The 26,808-nt window shown below is 50.0% G+C and overlaps 1 protein-coding gene across 1 annotated transcript; it reads left to right on the forward strand.

The window, feature by feature from the left end:
• The first annotated feature begins 11,209 nt into the window (after nucleotides 1–11,209).
• LOC144717509 (uncharacterized) lies at nucleotides 11,210–22,890 on the forward strand. Its single transcript, XM_078592893.1, has 5 exons — nucleotides 11,210–12,469; nucleotides 15,507–15,568; nucleotides 16,590–16,628; nucleotides 17,711–19,844; nucleotides 22,180–22,890. Exons 1-5 carry the CDS (start codon nucleotides 11,354–11,356, stop codon nucleotides 22,306–22,308), a joined length of 3,480 nt encoding a protein of 1,159 aa, XP_078449019.1. The 5' UTR covers nucleotides 11,210–11,353; the 3' UTR covers nucleotides 22,309–22,890.
• The last annotated feature ends 3,918 nt before the right edge of the window (nucleotides 22,891–26,808 follow it).

Consider the following 26,808-nt stretch of genomic DNA (forward strand, 5'->3'; position numbering starts at 1 on the left):
CCCCGCGCTCTTAATGACATCTCCAGGCGCGGCAGCCACTGATGGAATAATTGTCTCAGGGAGGGAGGGAAGGGATGAGGAGGTGGCGGTGATGGTGGTGGTGGCGGCGGCGTTAATCGTAATTAAATCGGACCTATTCGCCAGTCCTCCATCTCTCACATTCCTCAACCACCTCCTCCCCAAGGTTTGTAGGGAGCCGCCTGTACGTGTCCGCGGGGTGGAGTGAGTGCTGGTGGGGGGGAGTGGGTGTTACCTGGCCAGCAACGGCGGACATACCTGATTGACCGATTGATTGATTGATTATGGGAGGGCGTCAAAACACTCAGCCAATTAAGGCGTCTCACTGAGCCTTTGATGGTTGGAGTGAGCAATTTGAGGGTTTACTCTGCCGCGCTGCTTGCCGCGCTGGGGACCTCCCGTTGCTATGCTCGGGGTTTGTGTTTCTGGGTTTGTGTTTCTGGGTTTGTGTCTCTGGGTTTGTGTTTCTGGGTTTGTGTTTCTGGGTTTGTGTTTCGGGTTTGTGTTTCGGGTTTGTGTTTCTGGGTTTGTGTTTCTGGGTTTGTGTTTCTGGGTTTGTGTTTCTGGGTTTGTGTTTCGGGTTTGTGTTTCTGAGTTTGTGTTTCTGGGTTTGTGTTTCTGGGTTTGTGTTTCTGGGTTTGTGTTTCTGGGTTTGTGTTTCGGGTTTGTGTTTCTGGGTTTGTGTTTCTGGTTTTGTGTTTCGGGGTTTGTGTTTCGGGGTTTGTGTTTGTGGGTTTGTGTTTCGGGGTTTGTTTCTGGGTTTGTTTCTTGGTTTGTGTTTCGGGTTTGTGTTTCGGGTTTGTGTTTCTGGGTTTGTGTCTGTGGGTTTGTGTTTCTGGGTTTGTTTTTCTGGGTTTGTGTCTGTGGGTTTGTGTTTCTGGGTTTGTGTTTCTGGGTTTGTGCTTCTGGGTTTGTGTTTCGGGGTTTGTGTTTCGGAGTTTGTGTTTCTGGGTTTGTGTCTGTGGGTTTGTGTTTCTGGGTTTGTGTTTCTGGGTTTGTGTTTCTGGGTTTGTGTTTCTGGGTTTGTGTTTCTGGGTTTGTGTTTCTGGGTTTGTGTTTCTGGGTTTGTGTTTCTGGGTTTGTGTTTCTGGGTTTGTGTTTCGGGTTTGTGTTTCTGGGTTTGTGTTTCGGGGTTTGTGTTTCGGGGTTTGTGTTTCGGGGTTTGTGTTTCGGGGTTTGTGTTTGTGGGTTTGTGTCTCGGGGTTTGTGTTTCGGGATTTGTGTTTCTGGGTTTGTGTCTCTGGGTTTGTGTCTCTGGGTTTGTGGATTTGACTTTGGGGTTCTTTCTGCACGCGGGCTGCGTGGCGGCTCGCCTTACCGACCTCGCGTTCGCAACTTGCGATCAAAATTAAGATACATTTGTGTTATAAACTTAAGGTCAATTTTTTTAATAGCTTAAGATAATTTTGTGTTAAGAACTTGAGATCAATTTGTTTCGTGAACTTAAGATAAATTTGTGTTAAGGCTGTAAAATTAATTTTCATTGGTCAATACCTACATTTGGATATTAATTTTATTTTTAAACATGTATAGAGGAAATGTTTTAACCATCGGTTGTGAAAGCCGGCTACGTGCGGAGTGAATGTCATGGTGTTCACGCTTTAAGATGCATTATAGTTTGCAAAAAGTCCGTCAAGAGAATCGTTAATTTTAATCGTAAAAAATGAAACCGCGTAACCGTGAGGATTCCCCGCGTGGGTGTCCGCGGTTGTGCTGCTGCTGCTGCCTTGCTGTGCGCGATGGCGTCGTTCGGCACGATGTCCGACGTTTCGCTGCCACGCGCCGGGAGCTCCTTCGGGAGTTGAAGTCGCTCTGAAATTGTTGGCAGGAGATCGCGGCGGCACGAGGCTCCGTGCGCGAGAGCCGTGATCTACGTGCGCGAGAGCCGTGGTCTACGTGCACGAGAGTCGTGATCTACGTGCACGAGAGTCGTGATCTACGTGCGCGAGAGCCGTGATCTACGTGCACGAGTCGTGATCTACGTGCACGAGAGTCGTGATCTACGTGCGCGAGAGCCGTGGTCTACGTGCACGAGTCGTGATCTACGTGCACGAGAGTCGTGATCTACGTGCGCGAGAGCCGTGATCTACGTGCACGAGAGCCGTGATCTACGTGCACGAGAGCCGTGGTCTACGTGCGCGAGAGTCGTGATCTACGTGCGCGAGAGCCGTGATCTACGTGCGCGAGAGCCGTGATCTACGTGCGCGAGAGTCGTGATCTACGTGCGCGAGAGTCGTGATCTACGTGCGCGAGAGCCGTGATCTACGTGCACGAGAGTCGTGATCTACGTGCGCGAGAGCCGTGATCTACGTGCACGAGAGTCGTGATCGACGTGCGCGAGAGCCGTGATCTACGTGTACAACTGCCGTGTTCTACGTGCGCACGGTCACGCGTTTTGGAACCCGTAGGCAGATCGTTCGTCACTCTCTGGTGTCACGTCTCTCGTCTCACAACACTTCTCTGTGTAACCTTGCGCCGAACACTTTGTAGAAATGTCCATAAGAAGCAAATAAAACTGGCGGATCGCCCATCCGAGAGTCGTCGCCGCAGTGCCGAGGGAGCACAGCCCCGCCGGGCTCAAACCCATTCCGAGCACCGCGCGTGAGTGGTGAGAGGCGAGTCCGCGTGGTGGTGGTGGTGGTGGTGTGCGTGCTTTGTTGTAGGTTTCAGGTTGAACTCATTAATCAGTCGGCCAGGATCGATCCACTGCTTGATGAAGGCTTCCCCCATGTCGTCTGAATTTTGACTTTTAACTTTCGTGACTGCAGGAATTTATGTTCTTGGTTCTTTCGGTAAAGTCACGTAGATAGAAAACAAAAATGGAAATAATTAAATTAAAATAACAAATACAAATTATAAAAAAATATAAATAATACATTGAAAATAATCAAAGCAAAACACAACAATAAAATAAAAATAGTAAAATACATTTGAAAATATTATTATCATTTTAATTTATTATTTTTATTTTCTGTTTTCTATCTACGTGACTTTACCAAAAGAACCGAGAACATGTCGTCTGAATCTATCTTTGTGAAGTCTCAGTCGCGTCTCCCTCCGTTGGCTGCCACGCCGTCGTTCGTCTCGACCAGCGGCCCTGACGCGTCCCGCCACACACAGGTCCACGTCTCTAAGCAGGCAACGTGACCTGTCACTCACTTGCGTATGTCCTCTCATCTGCTTTATTGCGGCTCCTCAGTGCAATCATCATCATGTATCCACTGCTAGATGGAGATCGATGTGGTGTCTCTAACTTGCGTGTGTTCTCTCACCACGTGTTCTCTTGTTCACGTCTCTCGGCCTAACTCGAAGCGGCGCTTCTCCACGATGCTCTGCCAGTGAATTGCCCGCTGCAGTGGGGCACCGCTCGTCTTCGTGTCTGCCTGTTGAGCCATTCGCGAGACTTTCCACATTCTGATGGCAGGAGATCCGGTGCATCCAGCTGCCGCCCGCTGTGACGATGGAATATCCTCGCGCCACGGAGGACGCGTGTCACCATCATCAGGCGCGTGCAGCGTGTGCACATTTAATTCATATTTGAACGAATTCGGATTGGTAAACATGCATATGCGTGCTATGGTGGCTCGCGGTGGCATTTTATATATATACCCGTATATATTTATAAAAACCCCGTGTTGGTGGCGATGGTGATGAAAGCACAGCCCGTGCTGGAGGCGCCGCTGGGGTCTCGGTGAACTTCACAGACTCGAGTCCCCCCCCCCTCGCTTCTCCCGATCGGGCGCGGGTTGGTGGAGGGCGGCCGGTGTCTTGATCTCAGGTGCAGCGACTTCACAAGAGCAGGGGGGACCTCTCAGTCGGTGGCCTCGGGGCGGCCGGGGACAGGGAAAAAAATGCGACGATGCCGTGACCTTGAGCCCTGCAAATGCTTCACGAGATCTTGGCTCCCAACCCCCACGGCGCCCGGGGGGGCGGGTGGCCGCTGAGATGAGACGACGACGGGTCCGGAACGGGGTCGCGCGAAAGCGCCGCGGGGACGGGGCCGAGGCGGCGGCGGCGGCGGCGGAGTCGGGGGGAACCGCCTCGTCATTTATCATCATTTACAGCCGCACTGTCAGTCCACTGCTGGATGAAGGTCTCCGTGTCAGTCACGGCCGTTTGAGCACGTGTGTACGTGTGTGTGACGCAGGGCACGCACACACACACGTGCGCGCGCACGCACGCGCGCACGCGCGCGGAAGAGTCGTTGTGGGGAGCGGTAGTGTAGTGGTTATCGCGCACCGTGCTAAGAACCCGAAGACCCGAGTTCGTTTCCCGCTCACGGCCAACATCGTCAATGACTATCTGAACCAGTCATGGGCATCCCCTAGGTCGACTCAGCCCTTAAAACAAAGTACAGAAACGAAGTAAAGCGCAATCGGAACTAACACGCTATCAAGTTCAGTAAAGTTCGTTAAATTTGCCAACATAAATCAACGTGAACTAGTGATCTGCGATTTGCAGGGCCCCACATTTCTGCGAACTTCCGAGCGAAGGCTACAGTAACCCTCCCTCATTCTCGGACGTGGGATGCTGTAGAGGGTGAGAGCGGACCTGCCACTTTCTCCCAGCTCGCCTGAACACCTCCATCAGCCACGGTCCCTGGGGAGGTCTGGACTGCGCACCCAAAGCAGCCCTTGCAGCTGCAGGAGTCGCGATCTTGGACATGGCCCATTCCTATCGGCATCGGGAGGAGAGGGAGGCGATGCCAACCCCAGCTGCAAACGATGATGACATTCTCGCTTGCAACTTCCATTAGCTAACCGAGACCAGGCGGTTTTTGGGCTTGAATGGGGTCTGAGGTGGACGCTCATCACCGCAGGAGAAAAATGGCAGGCGCGTCTTGCAGATGACAAGCCGATGGTGAGTGGGCAGACCGATTCCACGGTAGGTCCTGGTGTCAACGACACAGCCCGTTTTCGCTGTTCGGTCGTTGTATAGGTCAGCAGATGTTCTCGCTTGAATACAGCATGCTTCCACCCACGGTGGTGTGTGGAAGTCCCTCTGATGGAACAGCGTGCATCGCAGCATTCACTTATTATTCTTGAGCTGCTCTGGCCCATGCCTTCCAATCGTTCCACCAAACTGCTGACGACATGACTCACCGAGTCATTAAAGTGCCCAATAATATGACTATCCGGAGGGGCTGCTTTAGCCAACACCTGGGAGAGGTCATAGAAGGCATCTGACTCATCAGCCTTTTTGCGTCCCTCTTAGGATGTTCATGTTTGCGTTTGCCACCATCACCATTCGTCGCCTGTTATTGCCCGAGACTCGTTGCCTCTCGCACCACGTGATACCCTGTGGCCGACAACGGCTGTTGCGTTAAGTGCACTCAGGGAGCACCTGGGAAGGAAGGCACGGATTGCGAGGGGGTGGTGGCCATCCGCCTGTCTCCCGAGTGCTTAAACACTGCACCAGATACTCAATTAAGGTTGAGTTGACCTAGGGGAGGCCCAGGACCGATTCCGATATTCGCCACTGATGTTGGCCCAGGACTGTGAACGGTAATTGAACTCGGTCGCCGGGTTCGTAGCGCAGTGCGCTAACCACATTTTCGTGACACATTTTGACATGCTCGTATTCACCTCCACTTTAACAAACACGCACACACACACACCTGCACACACACAATCCTAACCTTTACACGCACACACTGGGTTCCTTCAAACAATCCCTGCTCCTCACGCTGTCATTCACAGACGATCCCCAGTGTAGCCTTGAACAGAATGTTGGTGCAAGTTTTGTTCGCGAACACTTATGAAGGCCGGCATGCCACAAGGGGGGATGGGTAGCCAACACCACGCTCGGCCGCCTTTGTCTCTCCGATACTTATGTTTACACACCGCACGAGGTATTTGAGGCTGAATCGACCTAGGAGGGACACATGACCGGTTGGCCGTGAGCGGGAATCGAATTCGGGTTTCTGGGTTATTGACGCATTGCGTTAACCACTGCGCCACCTGCTGTCATTCACACACAAATGCACATTCTACAAAGACAATCATACAACACAGACGCACGTGCATACACACACACAGACACATACGCAAAGACACACACAAAGACACACCTTCACACACACCCTCAAACACCCACGCATAGACCACATCTTAAACACACAGACACAAACCCTGCATACAATGTAATGTGTATTGGTCAAACATCCCACGGCTGACATTTTTACCCACGCTGTGCACCAGAGTGCCCCCCCCACGCTGTGCACCAGGGTGCCCCCCACACAAGTGCTCGCCACTCCACTTGCTGATGTGCCACTGAACTGGAGGCCACGAGGCGACCCCACCACCACCACCCCGGCTGGCTGTCCGTGCTGTCCCCACGTCTCTCCGCCCGACCCGGTCGCCGCAACACCCCGGGAAGAAGTCCCCCGGGAAGAAGTCCCCCGGGAAGAAGTCCCCCGGGAAGAAGTCCCCCGGGAAGAAGTCCCCCGGGAAGAAGTCCCCCGGGAAGAAGTCCCCCGGGAAGAAGTCCCCCGGGAAGAAGTCCCCCGGGAAGAAGTCCCCCGGGAAGAAGTCCCCCGGGGAGCTGATTCACCGGGACCTCGATGACGGCCCTCGTCACCGCTCCGAGGCACGCGGAGCCCTGCTGGGCCCACACTTAGAGCCCTGCTGGGCCCACACTTAAGAGCCCTGCTGGGCCCACACTTAGAGCCCCGCTGGGCCCACACGCTTCGCCTTCAGCAACCCCTATGAACAACCACCGCCTTGTTGTGAATGACCCAACGCAAGAAGATCCTTGGGTTTGGCCTTCCGCGAAGCTCACGGCCCACCCTGGAACCGCGATCCACTGCACAAACCACGGCAGCAGATGCAGATGCACTTGACGAGGCACAAATGGAACATGAAAAACTCTCCAGTGGCGTGCGACTGGTCATCCAGAAGCGACCGAAGGAGACATCACAGCGATACAGCCCGCGGCTTGACCACCTCGGTGTGACTTTGCAGAGACACAGAGACAGAGAGAGAAAGAGAGACAAAGACACAGAGAGAGACACAGACAGAGACACAGAGAGAGACAGAGACAGCGACAGACAGACAGAGACATCCACGCGAGACGAGTGGAGCGGAGTGTGGCCACAGGGCGGCGCGGTGTGGAGGGCGGGCAGAGGTTGCAAATGTTTCGAGTGTTTTGCAAATCAATTTGCAATAACTTTGATTTTGCAATGTCAATTATAACTGCCCCTGTTGGAGGTATATGCGTTGTCATGATCTTCCCTAATAGAGCGAGGTGGCTCAAAAACCCGCTCGTTTTCCACTCCAATGTGGAACATTTCGTGGTATTGTGACCGGGAAATTTGGACAAAATGTTCCATTTCACGAAGTGGTTACTAGTGTGGCTGAAGTTTCTTTGCTGTTGACAGAAACTCTGATTGTCGAGGCATTTACGCGACAAAAACTTTGGAAATTGTCGCGCATTTTCTGAGGTAAATCCCTCAAACGTCGGTGAAGTCGCCAACTCCGAGGAGGGACTGAGGCCAGGGGGAAGAGGAATGGAGACGGGGCGAGTTTACTCTGAAATGTCACGGATTGTTCACACTTTTTCCGTGAAATCAAAGTCGTTATCTTCAAACAATGCTGTAGAAAGTATTAGGCTGAGGGATTGTGATAATTGTTTTTTTACACGGAGAGACGAACATATGAGGGCGGTGTATTTTCTGCATCTCGATGTCAGTGATGTTCACTAATTTTCAGAGGGGGACCACTTTGGCCGATAAGACAACGACCGTGTGAGGGAGGCCGCCACGCGTTTGAAGCCATTGGGGTTTATACTCTGAGGCTTTTAAGGTAAAGTCACGTAGGTAAAAAATAATAAATGAAAATATATCAATTAAATCACGACGTTTCGGAGGCAACACAAGCTTCCTTCATCACGTGTAAAAGGGCACAGCAAAATAACTGAAGTGATATATTAATGTCCCATCACAAATAACTCTCGCTACGGTTATTTTGTTGTGCCTTTTGACACCTGATGAAGGAAGCTTGTGTTGCCTCCGAAACGTCGTGATTTAATTTATTTGTTTTCATTTACTATTTTATTTTTTACTTAATTTATTATTATTTTACCTACGTGACTTTACCGAAAAAACCTAAGAGTATGAATCCTTGCAGTCACGAAAGCTTCAAATCTCGACCCATTGGGGTTTGACAGCAGCACGGTGATGGGGCGCTGCGTCTTGTCGGAGGCCGCCGCACGTCAGGGGCCGCACTGAAGGCCGCTGGGAGCCGCACTGAAGGCCACTAGGGGCCGCACTGAAGGCCGCTGGGGGCCGCACTCAATGCCACTGGGGCCGCACTGAAGGCCGCTGGGGGCCACACTGAAGGCCGCTGGGAGCCGCACTGAAGGCCACTGGGGGCCGCACTCAATGCCACTGGGGCCGCACTCAAGGCCACTGGGGCCGCACTGAAGGCCGCTGGGGGCCACACTGAAGGCCGCTGGGAGCCGCACTGAAGGCCACTGGGGGCCGCACTCAATGCCACTGGGGCCGCACTCAAGGCCACTGGGGCCGCACTGAAGGCCGCTGGGGGCCACACTGAAGGCCGCTGGGAGCCGCACTGAAGGCCACTGGGGGCCGCACTCAAGGCCACTGGGGCCGCACTGAAGGCCGCTGGGGGCCACACTGAAGGCAGCTGGGAGCCGCACTCAAGGCCACTGGGGGCCGCACTCAAGGCCACTGGGGCCGCACTGAAGGCCGCTGGGGGCCGCGCTGAAGGCCACTGGGGGCCGCACTGAAGGCCGCTGGGGGCCGCACTGAAGGCCACTGGAGGCCGCACTGAAGGCCACTGGAGGCCACTAGGGGCCGCACTGAAGGCCACTAGGGGCCGCCAGTAGCCCGCGGGCCTTCCAGTGAAGAACCACGAATCTGTTCTCCACAGCGACACTAAGTCGTTGTTGGAACATTGTATCGTTGTTGGAACATCACGCTACCAGGCAGCCAATCAGCGGCGCCGTTGCTGCCGCGCGCGTCTCGCCTCAGCCAATCGCGGGCCGCGGTGGAGCACCCAGCGCGCCGCTGCTACACGGGGGGTGGTGACCGGCACCATTCCGTTCCGCCGTGTCCTCGTCTCTGTAGAGAGACAGAGAGACGAGAGAGAAGGTGGAGGAGGAGAGGAGGTGGACGAGGAGGAGGTGGAAGACGACAGAGAAGAGCGAGGAGGTGGAAGACGAGCGAGGAGGAGGTGGACGAGGTAAGGGAGTGCGGTAGCATCGGGGCGGGAGGTCGGGGCCTAGGTGAGGCCTTAAATATAAAACCTGCGAGACCAAATAACAACAACAATAACGACGCCTATTGGTGCTGTTAGCGAGCACCTATGAAGGCTGCACGACCGACAAAGGGGTGGGTGGCCAACACCACGCGCGGACACCTTTGTATCCCCAGTGCTGATGCCCACACCGTACCAGGTACTCATGCAGGGCTGAGTCGACCTAGGGGAGACCCAGGACCGGATAAAATATTCGCCAGTGTTGGTGGTGAGCGGGAATTGAACTCGAGTCTCTGGGTTTCATAACGCAGTGCTCGAACCACGACACTACCACAACAACAACAACCACCGCCGTCCACTAAGTGGAGGTCACATCGCCACGGCGCTTGTGCCAAGCTAGGTGCACTGGCGGGTCACATTGACTCCCTGAGATGACCGGCAGATGCACAAACTGTGCTTCCTGCTGTGCCCAGTCTGCGTTTTAGCCACCCAGCTCGCCCCCCCCCGCTCGTTGTTGTGAGTGTCGCTCTTCTGCCCTCCGTTGCTGGAGGGCGACTGCCTCCCAATGGTCCAGTGGCGTCCTTCACGATCCTCCTCCATAGAGGCCGATCTTGAAACTGCTGGTACCAGCCGTCGGCAAGTCCACTCAGCTCCACATCCCTCTGCACCACATCAATCGATCTCTTCTCGAGCTCGTGCCGCGCGCGTTTCGTCCCTCGAACCTGCCGAACAAACATAATCTGCTCGAGCGTGCGGTGGCTGGGCATGCGGGATCCATGACCCAGTCAACGCAGCCTCGCCTGCCGGAAGAGTTCACTGATGAGACTGTCCAGATCTTTGTGAACTCCTCACACAATCCCGTCTGGTTAAACCCAGGATGGATCGTAGGCAGAGCATGTTTCATGATAAAGGTTGTTTGGTCAGATCGCGTAAGTATAACCCTCCACCACCCGACACAGTCAGTAAGGTTTGTCACGTAAACAACGCACCAATTAGTCACTGCTTGAGCCTGCAGGTGTTTGAGAGCAAATCCACAACATTTACATTTTGAATACAACGTTTCGTTGGTTATTACATCCAACATAATCGGGCGATTTACCAGAATAGTGAAGCCATCCACCTGCTTCTGGTCTTAGAGCAAGACGACGTCATCACTGAACCCATCAGGTGCAGAAATCGTAGGCGGAGAAGGGGGGTTATTGTAATATAATAGATAATATAATAGATTAGTAATAATTTAATTATCATGTGTTCCTTCTATAAGTTCCACATCCATACATTGGTATGAATGTAGAATCTAAAGTGCCGTGAATCTGTAGAATCTATAGCTATATGGGTTCTATAGATTATATAATTAATTAACTATAGTATCTACATGATGCAAATGTAGAATCTATAGTGATGTAAATTTATAGAATCCATAGTATTATGAATTTTATAAATATATAGCGGCACAACAATAGAATATGCATTGGTGTGAATGCACAATATAAAGTGTGATTATCGAATTTACAATTGTGTAATTTTGTCGAATCTATATCAATATTAAACTATAGGCTATGATTTTTTATTAACATAAACTATTTTTATTCTTATTCGTAGACGTTGATTCGTGTATTGTGCTCCATGCTGTGTCTTTTGGAAATCAGTCGGTCATTTTATTTAATCAGCTGGACTTTTATGAAGATGAACTGACAAAATCTCCATCACCAATTTGTCTCTCAAATATTGCCGATCACTGTGAGTATTTACAGCAAATTGAACATTGCTGTGTTTTTTTCCAAGAAAGAAAAAAACATCCTGTTTGTGGATGACCAGTGCTGTTTTCATTTTGATGAATGGTTTTCGATGGACAAATGGAAGGTAAGCCTGATCGTTTCTCTGTTACCGTATTCCGTTCATACCATTGCTCGCTCTGTTCTGATTTGCAGCCTCTTAGCACCGCGCCCCGCAGTGGCACACAGGAGCCACTGCCCAAGGCACGAGTGGAAACGGCAGCACAGATCCCGCCTAAGCCAAACCATTAATCTAAACACGTTGCCTGGCCTAGCGCTAAGACTCTAGGACTCGCTTTCTTCCCGATTCGGCGAATCGCTGTGACCAACCGTACCACCACCATGCACCGGTCACCAGAGCTAGCCACTTTTGGCAATGTGCGCCGCCCGCCGTCACATATGGCGCCAGGCGCACCATCATCGTGGGGCCACCCCTCTCAGCGGCTCTGCCCAGGTGGGTTCCGGCGCTCTGGGTCCCCACCGTGGAAGATGGCACGCGTGGAGGAAGAGCCACACGCAATGCGCCGGCGTTACGAGCAGGGAGAGCCATACGGAGCACCGGACCCGTACGCGCGCCAGTCCCACCACCACGAGCACGAAAACTATGGCATCCACGAAGGTCAGTACGATACCGAGGAGCGTTACCAGAGCGAGGAAGGCTACAGGGGAGAAGAAGAGGGGGAAGCCTATGAGATGGAGGCCCCCTATGTGAGGGAGCCGCTGGACAGGTTTCCAGGCCCGGATAAGGCTAGCACGCGGAATGAAGCATTCTCGGAGAGATGGAGAATTGCGCCAAGGGACGACCCCTACTACGACGACCCCTACAAACACGATGGCTACCCCGACGTGCCCGAACCGCCACGCTTGTACGAGCGAGGGCTCGCCAGACGCCCACCCATGGAGGCCCGCGACCAGCATTCCCCAGTCCAGCCCGGCTTCTCGGAAGCAGACAGGCAGGAGCAGGACGACAGCGAGACGGCCACCGACCTGCTCGTTAACTTCGGCGGATACTCGGGCCCGCACCGGCGCCCATCCAGCGCGCCCAACCGTAAGCAACGACTGGCGGCGCTGCTCACCAGCCTGGGCCTCACGCTGGATGACCTCCAGGACCTGGGCACGTTCCGCGAGGAGGAGCTGACGCCTGGCCGCTCGCTCGAGATCCTCCGAGACATCAGCAATCGCAAGCTGATGAACGTCGCGTGCACCGTGATGGGAAGTAGCGAGGCGGCGGCCGCCGTCTCCGCCATCGCCGCCGCCACCACCGCCACCTCCTCCAGGAAGTCAGCGACGGCGATTGTGGAGGAAAAACGGCCGAAGGTGTGGGACTACACGCATGGAGAAAAGGACACGCACTCTGGCTGCCCCTCCCCTCAGCAGAAGAACGACTACTTTGGGCGCCGACCGCCAAAGTTCCCGCACACCTGCTGCATTTGCAACAAACCCCTGAGCGGGATCCGGGTAAGTGTTTCGCATGTCGGGCTAATCCCTTGAGCTGCGACGCAGCGTGTTTTGCCAAACTTTGCTGCCTCTCCCCGTTGCAATTTGTTTGGGTTAAGCTGGGGGATTTTTTTGTGTCTCCCAAGTTATATCCGTCTTGCGTTGTGCTCGGCATCATATGATCATTAGATGATGAAGTTTGTATTTTAAGCTCTTTCAGCAGAGCAATCCACTTGCCTTATGTCAGAAAATGGCTCCAGGAGATGACGTCGGAGCTGCTTCTGAAGTCACTTCAGTTGCCACTTTAACCGTGCGAGGTGGTGCGCCTCTTCTATGCCCTGCAAAGAACGTACAGTACGTCACGTTCCAATAGAACCAAGATACAGGCGGTCCCCACTTTTACGACAATGCATTTCTGGAAACCCCGTCATAAATTGGATCGTCGTAAATCAGGACCATATTTTTTCCAATGACAGTCGAAAACAATAGAAGCATCACTTGGCAATGTATTTCTCTTCAGCCCTATTTAACAGGGTTTAATAGTTCATATTCTCAGGTTTTTTCGGTAAAGTCACGAAAAAAAAACCTGAGAATATGAATCATTGCAGTCACGAAAGCTTCAAATCTAGAATTAGGGTTTAATAGGTAAAAATCCACAAAAATACTTGAGAATAACAAAAGCTCCACACCAAGTCATATCGGAAACCAGACTGACTGTTCAAATGTGTTCGGGGTCATGTCGGAAGATGATTCGTAAATCAAGTTTTTGTGTCGTAAATCGATAAATGGTGGCATGTAAACGATGTAAATGTGAATCTTAGTAATTCGACCGTTGTAAGCCGGAGACCGCTTGTATTTGGTCATTTAAGCTGGAATTTGTCGATTTAAGTGACAATACAAACTTAAATCACGAAGCGCACAATATGCCCCTTCATTTATCTGTTCCTCCACAAAAAAACGTTTTTTTATTCATCCCATCAGTCAATACGGCCTTGTGGGAGTGCATAATTTCAGCAGCATCAATTCAACACAAGCATAACTTTGGTTTTGACATTCAGAGACAGGCTTGCTTGAACCAATGCTGGCTAACTGGCAAAGTTAACAAAATTGTTTTTTGTCTGCGCTCATTGGTGAACAGGATAACACCATTAAGTCACTGCACTTGAAAACCCGCTATAATAATGGGTGGACGAAACCCTGTTATGAAGCCAGGCTCCCAACAGTATCAGGCTCCTCATTCATCTGGCCACCTCCTGGTTAAACATTTAGGATTGTCCTGTCGAGGATGAATGTTGAGCTTAGGATGCAGGGCAAAAGTAAGTCAGTCAGTATCATTTATTTAACCAAGAGATTAAATTAGCCCATTTACTTCACGTGTAGGTTTTTGTTGCCAATCTTATGATGATTTTATGGGTTAAAGGTCCACATTATTATTAGACAAACTTTCTTTTGTTAAGACCCTGCACCACCTAAACAGCCAAACAAGTTATATTGTCACCTGTGCAAGTGATTAATATGCCACTTATTGTTTCAGCTCACTGGTAGGTTGAACATTTCTCACAACCAAATTAGTCTATATTTATCTCATGACTAAATTTGATTTTGAGAACCGTTTTTCAACAATAATTTTCGCATTAAACACGTGCACACACAACTAATTTTTTGGTTCTGTCAGGTGGTGCAGAGTCTTAATGACGCAAATTTGGTCAGATCATTTTGTGGCCAAACGCAAAAAATAATTACGAATCATAAACCCATTGAGACACTTTAAACATTGCCTTAAGAATCATCTTCTGAACACATGGAGTGTGTGCGAGTGCTTTCAAGAAGTAAGTGCATCAGGTAGGTGTAAAAATAAATATATATCTTCGTACAATTGAATGGACACATGTGTAAAACGCACAAGGATATATACCCGTGTCCATGTATACAAGAGGCCGCGTGCTGTTACAAAGTGCGCCTGCGGTGGCAAGTGTGCACGTGCACACCCGCCCACCCGCTTACACTTTCATGCACAACATGAACAGACGCCATACGCACGCACCTGCTCAGCCGACAGCCCTCGCAAAACGCGCGCCAGAAATCCTAATCTGTGTTTATTGCCGCGGAAAAATCCCCGAGGATGTAATATTCAACTCCGCAGGTAAGTGTCGGGATTTTACAAGTTTTTTTCCTTTGTGATTCTGTACAATAGCTCTCTCTGGCTTGCTGCTTAGCACCTCTACGCGATTAAATCCCCGGTGTGTTTAGGGTAGATTCTTAAGTCTCCACTTAGTGTGTGAGCCTCTCACCTGACACCTGCTTTACGTACACATGCTCCTCCACAATCACTTTGTTATTGTTTGTGTGAGCACTTGGACTTATTTTACGCCCACTTATTTCAAAACGCTTATCTTTCAGAAAGTTTTGCTTTTTCTCCGTACTTTGTCTTGACATTCAAAAACCTATATATATTGTCAGTTTCTTTTCCACAATTTGTGTAGATGTATGAAATACTTTTTGGACCTGTTTATTTTAAACATATTTCAAAAATAGAAAGATTATCAAGTTATCATCAAAGGTAGGTATTTTCTCTGAAGCAGTTTCAACATTTGGTAGCTTTCGTGACTAGTAAACTCGATGAGGTGGTTTTCCACTGGCTATTCACTGGGCCGAGCCAGAACCAAGCCACGCTAAGCTGGCCAAACAACGCATCCGAATCTGGCTCGCTTCAAAGCCATGTTACGAGTGAGGCTAGTGAAGTGTACATTGCGTGCGGCATCGGTACATGGCGAGGACACAGCATTACCGCATCATCTACATGCTTCTTGACGTCGAGAATTGCGTGTGGGGGCACGGTTCGGTTTGTACAGTGGGAAAGGACCTGCGTCACACCGACTCGTGATGTGGCATGGCCCCAACACAGCTTGGATGTTCCAGTGGAAAAGAGGCATTGGATGCAGTTGAACTTATCGCAGTTACTTGGCATGAAATATTTTGCCCTGTTGGCTGTTGGGGCCCTTTATAGGTGACCTTGGCTAACGACCGCCCCCCTCGCCATGTGCATGTGCGTGTGCAGGACTGGACAAAGCACATTTCTGGACGCATTCACCAGGCCTCTTGCGAGTTCATCAAGGAGAAGTGAGTGCACAAACTTGTTTGTCTCATCCAGCAGTGGATTCACCATCCAGCAGTGGATCACCAAATCGCACTCACCAATGGGGTGAAGTATGTTAAAACAAAAAACCATGATCGACATGGTGTGTTGGAGACGTTCAACCAGCAATGGATTGGCAAAGGACTAATTTATTTTTTATTGATAATCGCCAACTCGTCTTTAGACTACAGTCTAGTCGTTGTGTTTGTGAGGATTATGACCTGCGGCACAATAACTGTGTGCAGTGTGAAGCCGTGTGATTTGTTGAATGACAGCCACACCCTCGCTCACAATGTGCACTAATACAACCACCCCACAACACTTGAGGCCTGCTTCCACCTCTTGAGTGCATCCATTTGCTTTAATTGGCATCACATTATTTTATTTGCATGAAGGGTTTTTTTCCCAAAACTTCACACGTTGAAGCAGGCCATAAGGTCAAAGTCAAAAGTGGTTTTCTTCTCTATTGAAAATTGAGGCATCGGTACCCATTTCCCGTTTAAAGTCCTGCAGAGCCATTGTTGGAAATTCTTTATTGCTATGGTGGGGCTAAGTCTTTCCATAACACAACCACTGTTTGATTTCCCCCACAAAGTGGTATAAATTTTATCGACCCCAGAGGGAGTGATGATGGGTAAGAGGTCAACCCCTTAAGCAAGATTTGAACAATCGACCTTCCAATTGAGAGCTCTACTGCTGATCTACCCTGGCCGGTTGAAAGCCACATGGATGCAGGGAGGGCGGGTTAATCAAAAAGTAAAAGCACGGAACTGTTATAGCCAAGACATATTGGTGTTTGTGAAGAAGGATAATTGGCCACAATATCAACTCCTTAACTTTCCATTATGAGGCAGTGTAAATGACGAATGTGGGCCAGCGGTTTATGATGTCATTGTGCTTATAATGAAGCATATGTGCAAAAAAAGGAATTGCTGTACCATTTTGAATTATTTCTATAACAACAGTGCCTAAGTTATTATTGCTATGTTTGTAATTCTTTTTTAGATATCCATTGTGGAAGCCGGAGAACTGGTACGAAAAGAGGTGAGTGAACAATACGCGAGTTTTCCCATAGTTTCTCTTTGCAATGGACTTTCATAGCTCAGTAGACTCATACACAACCTCCTGCTGCTCAAGATAGAAGCAGTAACACTTATGATGATGATGATGATGTTTAGTTTTATGTAGCGTCATCATTCAAACTGTATCTCAGAATCGCAAAGGAACCACAGACAATCTGGAGGGAATCAGCCGGCGCTACCAACAATTTCCCAAGTTCTGCAGTCCCTCAAGCAATATATTTCATTCTTGTTTGTACATTCAGAACAATTCTTACAATTACATTTAGTATCTTTATTTTATTATTACACTTGTATACACAGGAAAGTCTCATAGGGTCATAAGACTTTTGGAGGAAGGGTCACGCCAAGTGATCACAGTAGTGGGGCGATTTTGCTCTCTGTAATTAATCCCAGTTGAGCCATTTTCAGATAATGTTTTAGCATGAGGGATGTTTTGTGACTTTCTGACTGGCCCCTACTGCGCATCTGTGAAAAAAGAGCTTCATAGCTCATCGGATTCCTCGAGGATAAATAAAGATTCCGATTTGCCCAATATCAGTTACATTGTGAGGGTTTGTAGAGCTTTGGGAGGAAACAGGGGAACCCAGAGGAAACCCATACAGAACAGGGGGAGAACAGACAAACTCTACACGGAATGGCTCCAGTGTCGGAAATCACACGCAGGCTAAATTTAGTTGTCAGGCACAAGTGTTTACTGCTCTGTCACCCCTGTTTAATTTCTAAATTTGGTCGAGAAAATTGTTCTTCAACTTACCGGTGTGAACTGACATAATAATACTTGTCACATTAAAGGCTTGTACACACGTGCCGACTTAATATGTTAGGCTTTGTCAGGTGGTGGAGAGTTGTACAGCAAAAATTGGTTTAGGTTGTTACGTGGCCTAAACCAAACATCGATTATGAATAATAGCATTGGCTGTGAAAACCCGCTATGTGTTGAAATAACCAAATTGTTTGATTATTTGAGAGATCTCTTTACCTGGAATCCAACCCTAACTCCAACCTTTTGTTCTTCTTCCTCCTTCTGATGTAATTTTTAAAAAGCAAAAGCAGCGAACAGAAAAACAACAACAGCAAAGAGAAGGCAGAAAATGCTGACGGCACCAGTGATCCCGCGGTCAACACCGCCGTGGTGGAGATGGAGCTGGAAAGCGATACGGAAGAGGATAGCACCGCAACCTCTGCCAAAGTTGATGTCGGTGTGAGCGGTGTGGCTGTAATGTCCAGTGGGGCCAACATGTCCGGTGGAGCCGTAACAACTGGTGGGGCCAGGATGACCAGTGGTGCCAGAATGTCTGGTGGGGCTGGGATGACCACTGGGCCTGGGATGTCCAGTGGGCCCAGGATGACCGGTGGTGCTGGGATGTCCAGTGGGGCTGGGATAACAGGTGGTGCTGGGATGTCCAGTGGGCCCAGGATGTCCAGTGGTGCTGGGATGACCGGTGGGGCTGGGATGACCGGTGGGTCCAAGATGTCTGGTGGGGCTGGGATGACCAGTGGGGCCAGGATGACCACTGGGGCTGGGATGACCACTGGGCCTGGGATGACCAGTGGGCCCAGGATGTCCAGTGGTGCTGGGATGACCAGTGGGTCCGGGATGTCCAGTGGGCCCAGGATGACCAGTGGGGCTGGGATGACCACTGGGCCTGGGATGACCAGTGGGCCCAGGATGACCGGTGGTGCTGGGATGTCCAGTGGATCCGAGATGTCTGGTGGGACCAGAATGTCAGGTGGGGCCGGGATGACCTGTAGGGCTGGGATGCCCGATGGTTCTGGATTATCTGGTAGGGCCATCATGTCTGGTGGGCCTGACGCTTCTGATAGACCTGGCGTGTTTGGTGGCAGTGATGACATGCCTGGTAGGGCCAGGATGTATGGTGGTACCAGGAACATCCCTGATAGGGCTGGAATATCTGGTCGTGCCGAAATGCACAGCGATGCCAGTATATCTGATAGAACCGGCAAGTCTGGTGGGACCGACGTTCATGATAGGTTCAGCATGTATGCCAGCGCCAGAATGTCTGGGGGTGGTGACACACCTGGCATGGCCAGGATGCCTGGTGGTGCTGATGTTAGTGACCGCTCCGGCATGTACGGTGGTTCCAGTGTGTCTGGGAGGGCTGGGATGTCACCTCGTGGTACTGACACATTTGGTCAGACTGGGATGTCCGGTAGGGCTGGGATGTCCGGTAGGGGTGACATGCTTGGTATGACCAGGGTGTCTGGTAGTGGCGCTAGAATGTATGGTGGTGGCGATGACATGCCTGGTAGTGACATGCATGGTGGTGTAGAAGCATACTGTGATGACACTGCATACAGCAGTGACCGCCGTGGGGGAGCCAGTGGAGCCGGTATCGGTGCGTACGGTGGATACGACAGAGGCCGAAATTACAGTGGATCCGAACCAGCCAGTAGCAGCAACGCCGATGAGTTTGGTAGCAGGGCCAGCAGGTACCCTGTAGCCAAGTCGTATGGCGGCGTTAATGTGTACGAGTACAGCCAAACTGATGACTACGGTGGAGTTAGCGGCAAAGGTTATGTCGCCGACACGTACGGTAAAAGTGACGATGTGTACAGGCGAGCCGGTGGGGGCAGGGTGGATGGGTTCGGTAGTGAAACTGACCTGTATGGTAGTGATGATGATGGTCCTGGTGGTGGTACATACTTGGGGGAGAGAGTCTCTCTCAGCTCTTTCAGTGGATCGCTGAGATCTGCCGGTGCCGACATTTCCGGTGCAGCGCGACTGTCCTATGGGTCAGACGGTGCGTCTGGTTCTCGAGGCATGTCTGGCTCTGCCAAGATGTCTGGCCTCGATAGGATGTCTGGTCCTCCTCGTACTTCTGGAGGAAACAGATTTACTAGGGCCACCGATCATGCCGGCATAGGCGCCCCATTCCTGTCAAAATCTCACGACATGGTGAGCTGCACATCGCAAGCTCCGTGGGAAACCGAGGAGCACGACGGCGACGGTGGCGACGGCGGCGACGGCAGCAGCGGCGCCAGAGCTGGTTTCGTTACTGGTGCTGTTACTGGTTCTGGCTACGAACGATGGTGCTTCTCTCCGTCGCAGCAGAGCCACAGGGTGGCGCTACCGCCACCCCCGGAGCGGCACGGCATGACGGGCAGGAAGCGCTGTCTCTTGGAGGAGGAGAGCGAAGACTGTGACAAGTGGGGCAGTGTAAGTCTCCTACCCCACTCTGGCCATTGTCGAAAGTGTCAATATCCGTGTAGCGGTTAAGAAGCCGTGTCGCAATTAAGAAGCGATGTCAGGCGACGCGGTTATTTTGACTTCCTGGATTCCATCCCTAAGTTGGTTTGCGTAGTTGCAAACTAAATGTAATGTATCTCATTGCTAACTTTGGTTCTGATAAATTATTCAACTTACTGGTGAGAGCTGAAACAATAATTTGTGCGTTAAACTCTTGTACCCGTGAACATTTAACTTATTTGGCTGTGTTAGACTGTCGCCCAGACACTGTTTCCTCTCATCCACACCGCGTTCAACCACCACACTGCGGATCACAACAACAACACAACTTAACCACACTGCGGATCACAACAACAACACAACTTAACCACACTGCGGATCACAACAACAACACAACTTAACCACACTGCGGATCACAACAACAACACAACTTAACCACACTGCGGATCACAACAACAACACAACTTAACCACACTGCGGATCACAACAACAACACAACCACACTGCGGATCACAACAACAACACAACTTAACCACACTGCGGATCACAACAACAACACAACTTAACCACACTATGGATCACAACAACAACACAACTTAACCACACTGCGGATCACAACAACAACACAACTTAACCACACTGCGGATCACAACAACAACACAACTTAACCACACTGCGGATCACAACAACAACACAACTTAACCACACTGCGGATCACAACAACAACACAACTTAACCACACTGCGGATCACAACAACAACACAACTTAACCACACTGCGGATCACAACAACAACACAACTTAACCACACTGCGGATCACAACAACAACACAACTTAACCACACTGCGGATCACAACAACAACACAACTTAACCACACTGCGGATCACAACAACAACACAACTTAACCACACTGCGGATCACAACAACAACACAACTTAACCACACTGCGGATCACAACAACAACACAACTTAACCACACTGCGGATCACAACAACAACACAACTTAACCACACTATGGATCACAACAACAACACAACTTAACCACACTGCGGATCACAACAACAACACAACCTAACCACACTGCGGATCACAACAACAACACAACTTAACCACACTGCGGATCACAACAACACAACTTAACCACACTGCGGATCACAACAACACAACTTAACCACACTGCGGATCACAACAACAACACAACTTAACCACACTGCAGATCACAACAACACAACTTAACCACACTGCGGATCACAACAACAACACAACTTAACCACACTGCGGATCACAACAACAACACAACTTAACCACACTGCGGATCACAACAACAACACAACTTAACCACACTGCAGGCCAAAACACTTTTCTTTCTGCTCCTTCCCTCGTGCTAAATTTTGGAATAATCATTTTCCCCAAGTTCTTGTAAACTTGCTCAATTCAAGAAACGTGTTAACTACTATATTTAGAGTTTGATGTGTTGTTTTGTGTTTGACGTTTTGGGACATTGGACATGTGCTTATCAATTGTGAGGGGTAAAAAAATCCCAATTTTCAAGATGTCGAGGGGTGCATTCCTCTACAAATCTCAACCTTTTCCAGTCATCCTACCGTCTAGTGCAGTGGTTTCCAACCTGTAAACATCAGACTCCAGGTGGTCTGCAAGGCCATGGGAAGTTTTCTGCGGAACTGTCCCAGGTACACTTTTTTTCGTCTAATTTATATATTTTATACTGCTTGATGGAAATCTTGGATGGCGTCAACGACAGAAGAATGAATAAGTCATCAGAAGGTGAAAGAGGAACTGTTTTGGACACATTCTGTGACGATGTAGTTTGATGAAAGACATTACAGAAACAGGAACGGAAGGAAAAATAATGAGTGGAAGGCCAAGAATGGGGAGGAATAAATGGGTCATTTGTGGAAATGAAGCAGATGGAGAGCAGAATAGGATGGAGAATATGGCAGCCAAGGCCCTGCTGTTGAGACAGAGCACCAAATGATAAGGTTGTAAGTGAATCTTTTTATTTGAGGATCGACAGTGGACCGTGAGTCCGGAAGCATTTTGGAATCCCCCAGCAAGCCCTCACCTCTTACGATATTTCCTATCCAGTTCTGTTGCCTTATTTGAACGGTTGCCATTGGGTTTCTACCCAGATGATACTCGAATATAAACCCAGGATCTTGGCGATGTCGGTCCGTCAGACCTAATATGACACAGCTGTCGGGAGATTGCCGGCAAGGCGGTGAGCGTTTCAGCCGCGTTCTGATCCCTGCGTGTCCATCTTCTCTGTCCTCTTTGCTCCGACAGGACAACCCGGCGAGTGGCGACCGCCACAGTGGTGAGAGGGCGCCACTCGGCCCGTATCGCAGCGCCATGCCTGCCTGGAAAGACGAATACAACAGCAGCGGTGGCGGTTGGCGCGCTGACGCACGCTAACTATCCGTGTAATGATTCACCCGCACACAGGCGGCAGGGTGTCGCGGTGGTAACGCTCGTGCCTCGCAGCAAGAATGGCCTGGATTCGATTCCCGACTCGCACAGCTTTCTGCGTGGAGTTTGGACGTTCTCTCACCCCCTGTTCTGCACACGGGTTTTCTCTGGGTTCTCTGGTTTCCTCCCATAGCTACAACATATACAATGTAACTGGTGTTGGCCGACCATCCCAGTACTAAAAAGATACCTGCACCTTACTCAATTGAGATCACACAGCACCAACATAACCCTCTCCTGAAAAAACTTGGCATGACCCTTCTGAATAAGAGTGTTGAGACTCGGCGAGGCTTTTCCTGGGTAGACAAGTGAACTCATGTGTACAGTCACCCACGATTAGTCATGATTGGGAGTCGCGATTCCATTCCAGGATCAATTGATTTATGTCGGTTATTACTGCCTTGTTTTTACCGTTGCTCATTTGTTCCACCATGTTTGTGCCGTCTCATTCGTTTCAGGATACTGAATGTAACACAAACGTGTAATCTGCACAAATTGTAAATAAATTATTCCCCATGCATAATGTTACGCATTTATCAAAGGCATACACATTTTTTAAAGAATTGTTTCCTATTTAACAACGACCATACCCACTGAGGGCTGTCAGAGTGTATGCTGGAAATGCATTCCCCAAACAGATTTGTACACCCCTCCCCTGCCAAGTACAGATTCACTTTTATAGTCTATCTGTGATGCAATCAGTGCAGTCATATATGTGTTACAGAGATGTCAGTAAATCATTTGGTGCTCTTGGCTGAATTGGGACATTGGCAAACCAGTAAATCAGCAGCCACTCCTGTCGGACCACTAGTGTCAACATTATTTCCAATGGCGAGCACATGTCATTGCTCACAGGTCGCCCGCTGCAAGATCTCGCACAGTGCAGCAGCCTTTCTCCAGCAGTGGGCAGAGTACGAGGTGTCGCACGGCCCCACCTCGCTACAGCGGTTGCAGCAGCAGCTCTGGTTTTGTAGAGCACCACCACGTGGCCAGGTTGGACCTTGAGCTACTTACATGTGTGCCAAGTCGGTTCAGAGTTTTTCCACGCGGTCCGCCCCCCCGAGTTGATCCCGCCACGTCTCCTCGCGGGGAAGTCGTCCAGTGCCCGTGCTGTTGCGAGGAAGCTCCCGCGTGGCTCCGGGCGTTTGACTGCAGCGGCGCGGTTGTGTAGAGGGTGTCCGCTGTCTTCAATTTGTCGCCTCCTTGCCGTTTGACTCGCCACAGTGCTCCAAATGTCTGCTGGTGCTATTCCAGTGAGCGTGTACAGATTTTGGCGAGGACGTGTTGCTTGACAGAGGAGAGGACCTCGACGTTGGCAGCTACAACTGTCACTGCTGGCCCTAAGAGGGATCAGTCTTAGGTCATTGGTAGTTTTTTTTATTGGTGACCAGTGTTGGTAGGACTAACCGCGACATGGACACTTGAACTGTGACCTCTATGGTTATATTTCAGTGATTCTATTCCATAAGCCCATTCATTCCAGTCCTGATTTAAACATCAACATGTTTGGTTTTTATGCCCAACATGGTTAATTAACTTTGTTTTGCTATAAGGTGTCTAATGTGCCAATTGTTGGTTCAGGTCCCTGGTAAGAATAAATCTCAACCAAATTTAGTCAGAAAAAATGTGATTTGTAATCAAATTGTGAACTGTGATTGTGAGAATTGTTCTTCACCTTACTGGTCAGCTGAAACGATAATTCGCTCTGGTGGGTGGTGAAGGGTTTTAACGACACAAATGTGGCCAAATCATTCATTACACGTTTACCTGGAAACAACTGAAAGCGTAAATACTGTAGTGTAAATAAATCGGTAAAATGATTGCTAAGACTTTGAAGGGAGATGAATGTGAGCAGCTGTGGCGAGAAGGAACCGCATTCAAGAAGCCTGTACTGTGCAGGGTGTGTCATTCTTCGTGTGTTATTCTGCACTCTGACGTTTGTTATATTGTGGGTTATTTACAAATTCAAGTTATTGTTGCGTTGTGCAAAGTGTGCTGGGATATATGATGTTGTGTGGTGGGCATGTGAGCGTTGTGCTTGGCTGTTCGTGCTCATGGCAAGGTTGAGACACTCAACTCAATTTGCACCCCCTCGTGACGAGCCGACACGGCCACTCGTTCATCCCGCGGTCAGGGCGTTTTGTGAATTACGTGCTTGCGAGTGCAGTGGCGGTGCAGTGGTTAGCACAGTGTACTGTTAACCTTTTTACCCAAGTTTTAATCCCTAGCCCAGGGGTCGGCAACGTACGGCTCCGGAGCCGCATGCGGCTCTTTACGGACTGCTTCTTGACGATATGTACGTATGTACAGTATGTACTCAGATGCATTGCGGCTCTTGAAATACTGAATTTTGTACCGAATTGGAAAGAAATGGCTCTTCTTGTTATTTTGGTTGCCGACCCCTGCCCTAGCCACAACTCTTGTCAGCGATGAGACGTATCTGAACCGGTCCTGTGAACATTGTGAAACTTGATAAATGTGTGGCTTAATTGAATTGTTGGTGTGGAATTAAAAGTTTGTGTATATTCCTTACATCGAGTTTTAGTCATTAATGTGCAGTGACTTTGATGCTGCATTCTACATCGAGCAGTGATCAAGTTATTTATTTTTCGGTTGTCCCTGTAATCATCTGTCAAAATGTGTCGTAAGACCCTTCACCACCAAACGTAGCGAAACAAATTAAACTGTCAAGTGTACAAACGTTTAACACTGAGCCGTGCTGCAGAAGTGGCTCACGCCTCCAACAAAGTACTGCGGAGGCAGCGAGGGTTGGTGGATCGCACAGATACTCTGTTTTATTTAGGACGCTTGTGTTGCCCCCGAAACGTCGTGATTTAATTTAGTTTTATTTTTTTATTTATTTCACCTACTAAGTGACTTTACCGAAAAAAAACAAAGAGTATGGATCCTTGCAGTCACGAAAACTTCAAATCTCGGATCGCACACATGTTGTGAAACTCCCTTCACGTGGGCGTTGAGGGGGAGCCATCCCCTTGCTCGCCAAGAGAATGCGGCACAGATGTCGACCCTACCAGTTCCATCTGTCTGGGATAGAGTGTTGCCCCTTGGGTGAGTGCTCGGTTCAGTGACAGGGCGAGCTCGGGTCGGTAACAGAGGGGGAGTGTCTGGTGAGGTTGGGGATGCTGCTCGCCGCAGGCCTGGGCCCCGGAGTACCGTCCCTAAAGCCGCGTTTCCTCATCGCGACGCTAGGTGGCACGCACGTGTGAGCCAGTACGTGGGAGGCAATCCGAATACTCCTTCACACGCCGTCTGACCCCCCACATACAACGTTTTTACACATCCCATCAGCGGTACGACCCTCTAGGCAGTACAGAACGTCGGCCGCATTGGTTCAACATAAGCAAAATTTTACCGATGTTCACATTCAGGGCCTCATCAGCAGTCGGGCTTGCATGAACCTTTGGTTCAGCACTAGCAAACCTTCGGACGGGTTTTCACATTCAGGGCCTCATCAGCAGATTCAGGCATTCTTACACCAACACTGGTGAACTGCCAAATGTTTACGGGCAAGGACTCCCTCTGTGTGAGATATGAGCCCTAGTTTGACGCACAACTCTGCAATACACAACAATAACCATTCGCGTCGTTGTTGAGAATATAATCGACGAAACGACTTTGGTTTGTAGTATAGTGACTTTGGTTTGTAGTATAGTGACTTTGGTTTGCTTTGGATATTTCCCACAACTACGCGCAGGATGCATGTGGAAGGAGGCGAGGTTTGGTGAACGAGATTTGTGAAACTCGCTCTCACGTGCGCTGGCTGTGTGATGGAGGTGACCTGTAGATGGCAGTACCGCAAGTCGAGTCACTTCACCCCCCACCCCCCCATCTCATTGACCCTGCGTCTTCTCCAGGCACCCAAGTATTTAATTCACGTGCAAATTGCAAAACACTCGGATATACAAGTGCAGGGTGGCAGCGCAGTTGTAAAACTCGTTCCTCAGCAATAGAGGCCGAGGTTCAATTTCCGACACGGAGGCCACCATTCTGTAGAGAGGTTGATGTTCTCCATCTGCTCTGCATGGGGTTCCTCCTGGCTCTTCGTTTTCTTCGCATAGCTCAACACACGAAATGCAATTGGCATTGACCGTAAACATCCAAATGCTGAAAATTACCTGCAAATTACTTAATTGGGATTACAGAGGTAGCAACATCGCCCCCGATAACAACTCATTGTGTAGAACCCTCCCGAGTCTCAGTGAGGCTTGCCTGGGTGAGCCAGAGTTATAATACGAATGGCAGGACCCTCCTGAAAGAGAGTCTTGAGACTCCCCTGTATACATAATAAGTGACTCGATTCAGCTTTGAGCACAGGGGAGGTGTCTGGCCGGGAAGTGTTCTTAGAGAACAGCTGTGCCTGCCGAGGTGGCCTTGGGTATGAAAGAGGTGGTGCTCGTGTTCTTTGTGGTCGTGGGGAGGGGTGGC

Source organism: Lampetra planeri, chromosome 4 (genome assembly GCF_965212315.1).
Source record: "Lampetra planeri chromosome 4, kcLamPlan1.2.h2, whole genome shotgun sequence".
Classification (NCBI taxonomy): domain Eukaryota; kingdom Metazoa; phylum Chordata; class Hyperoartia; order Petromyzontiformes; family Petromyzontidae; genus Lampetra; species Lampetra planeri.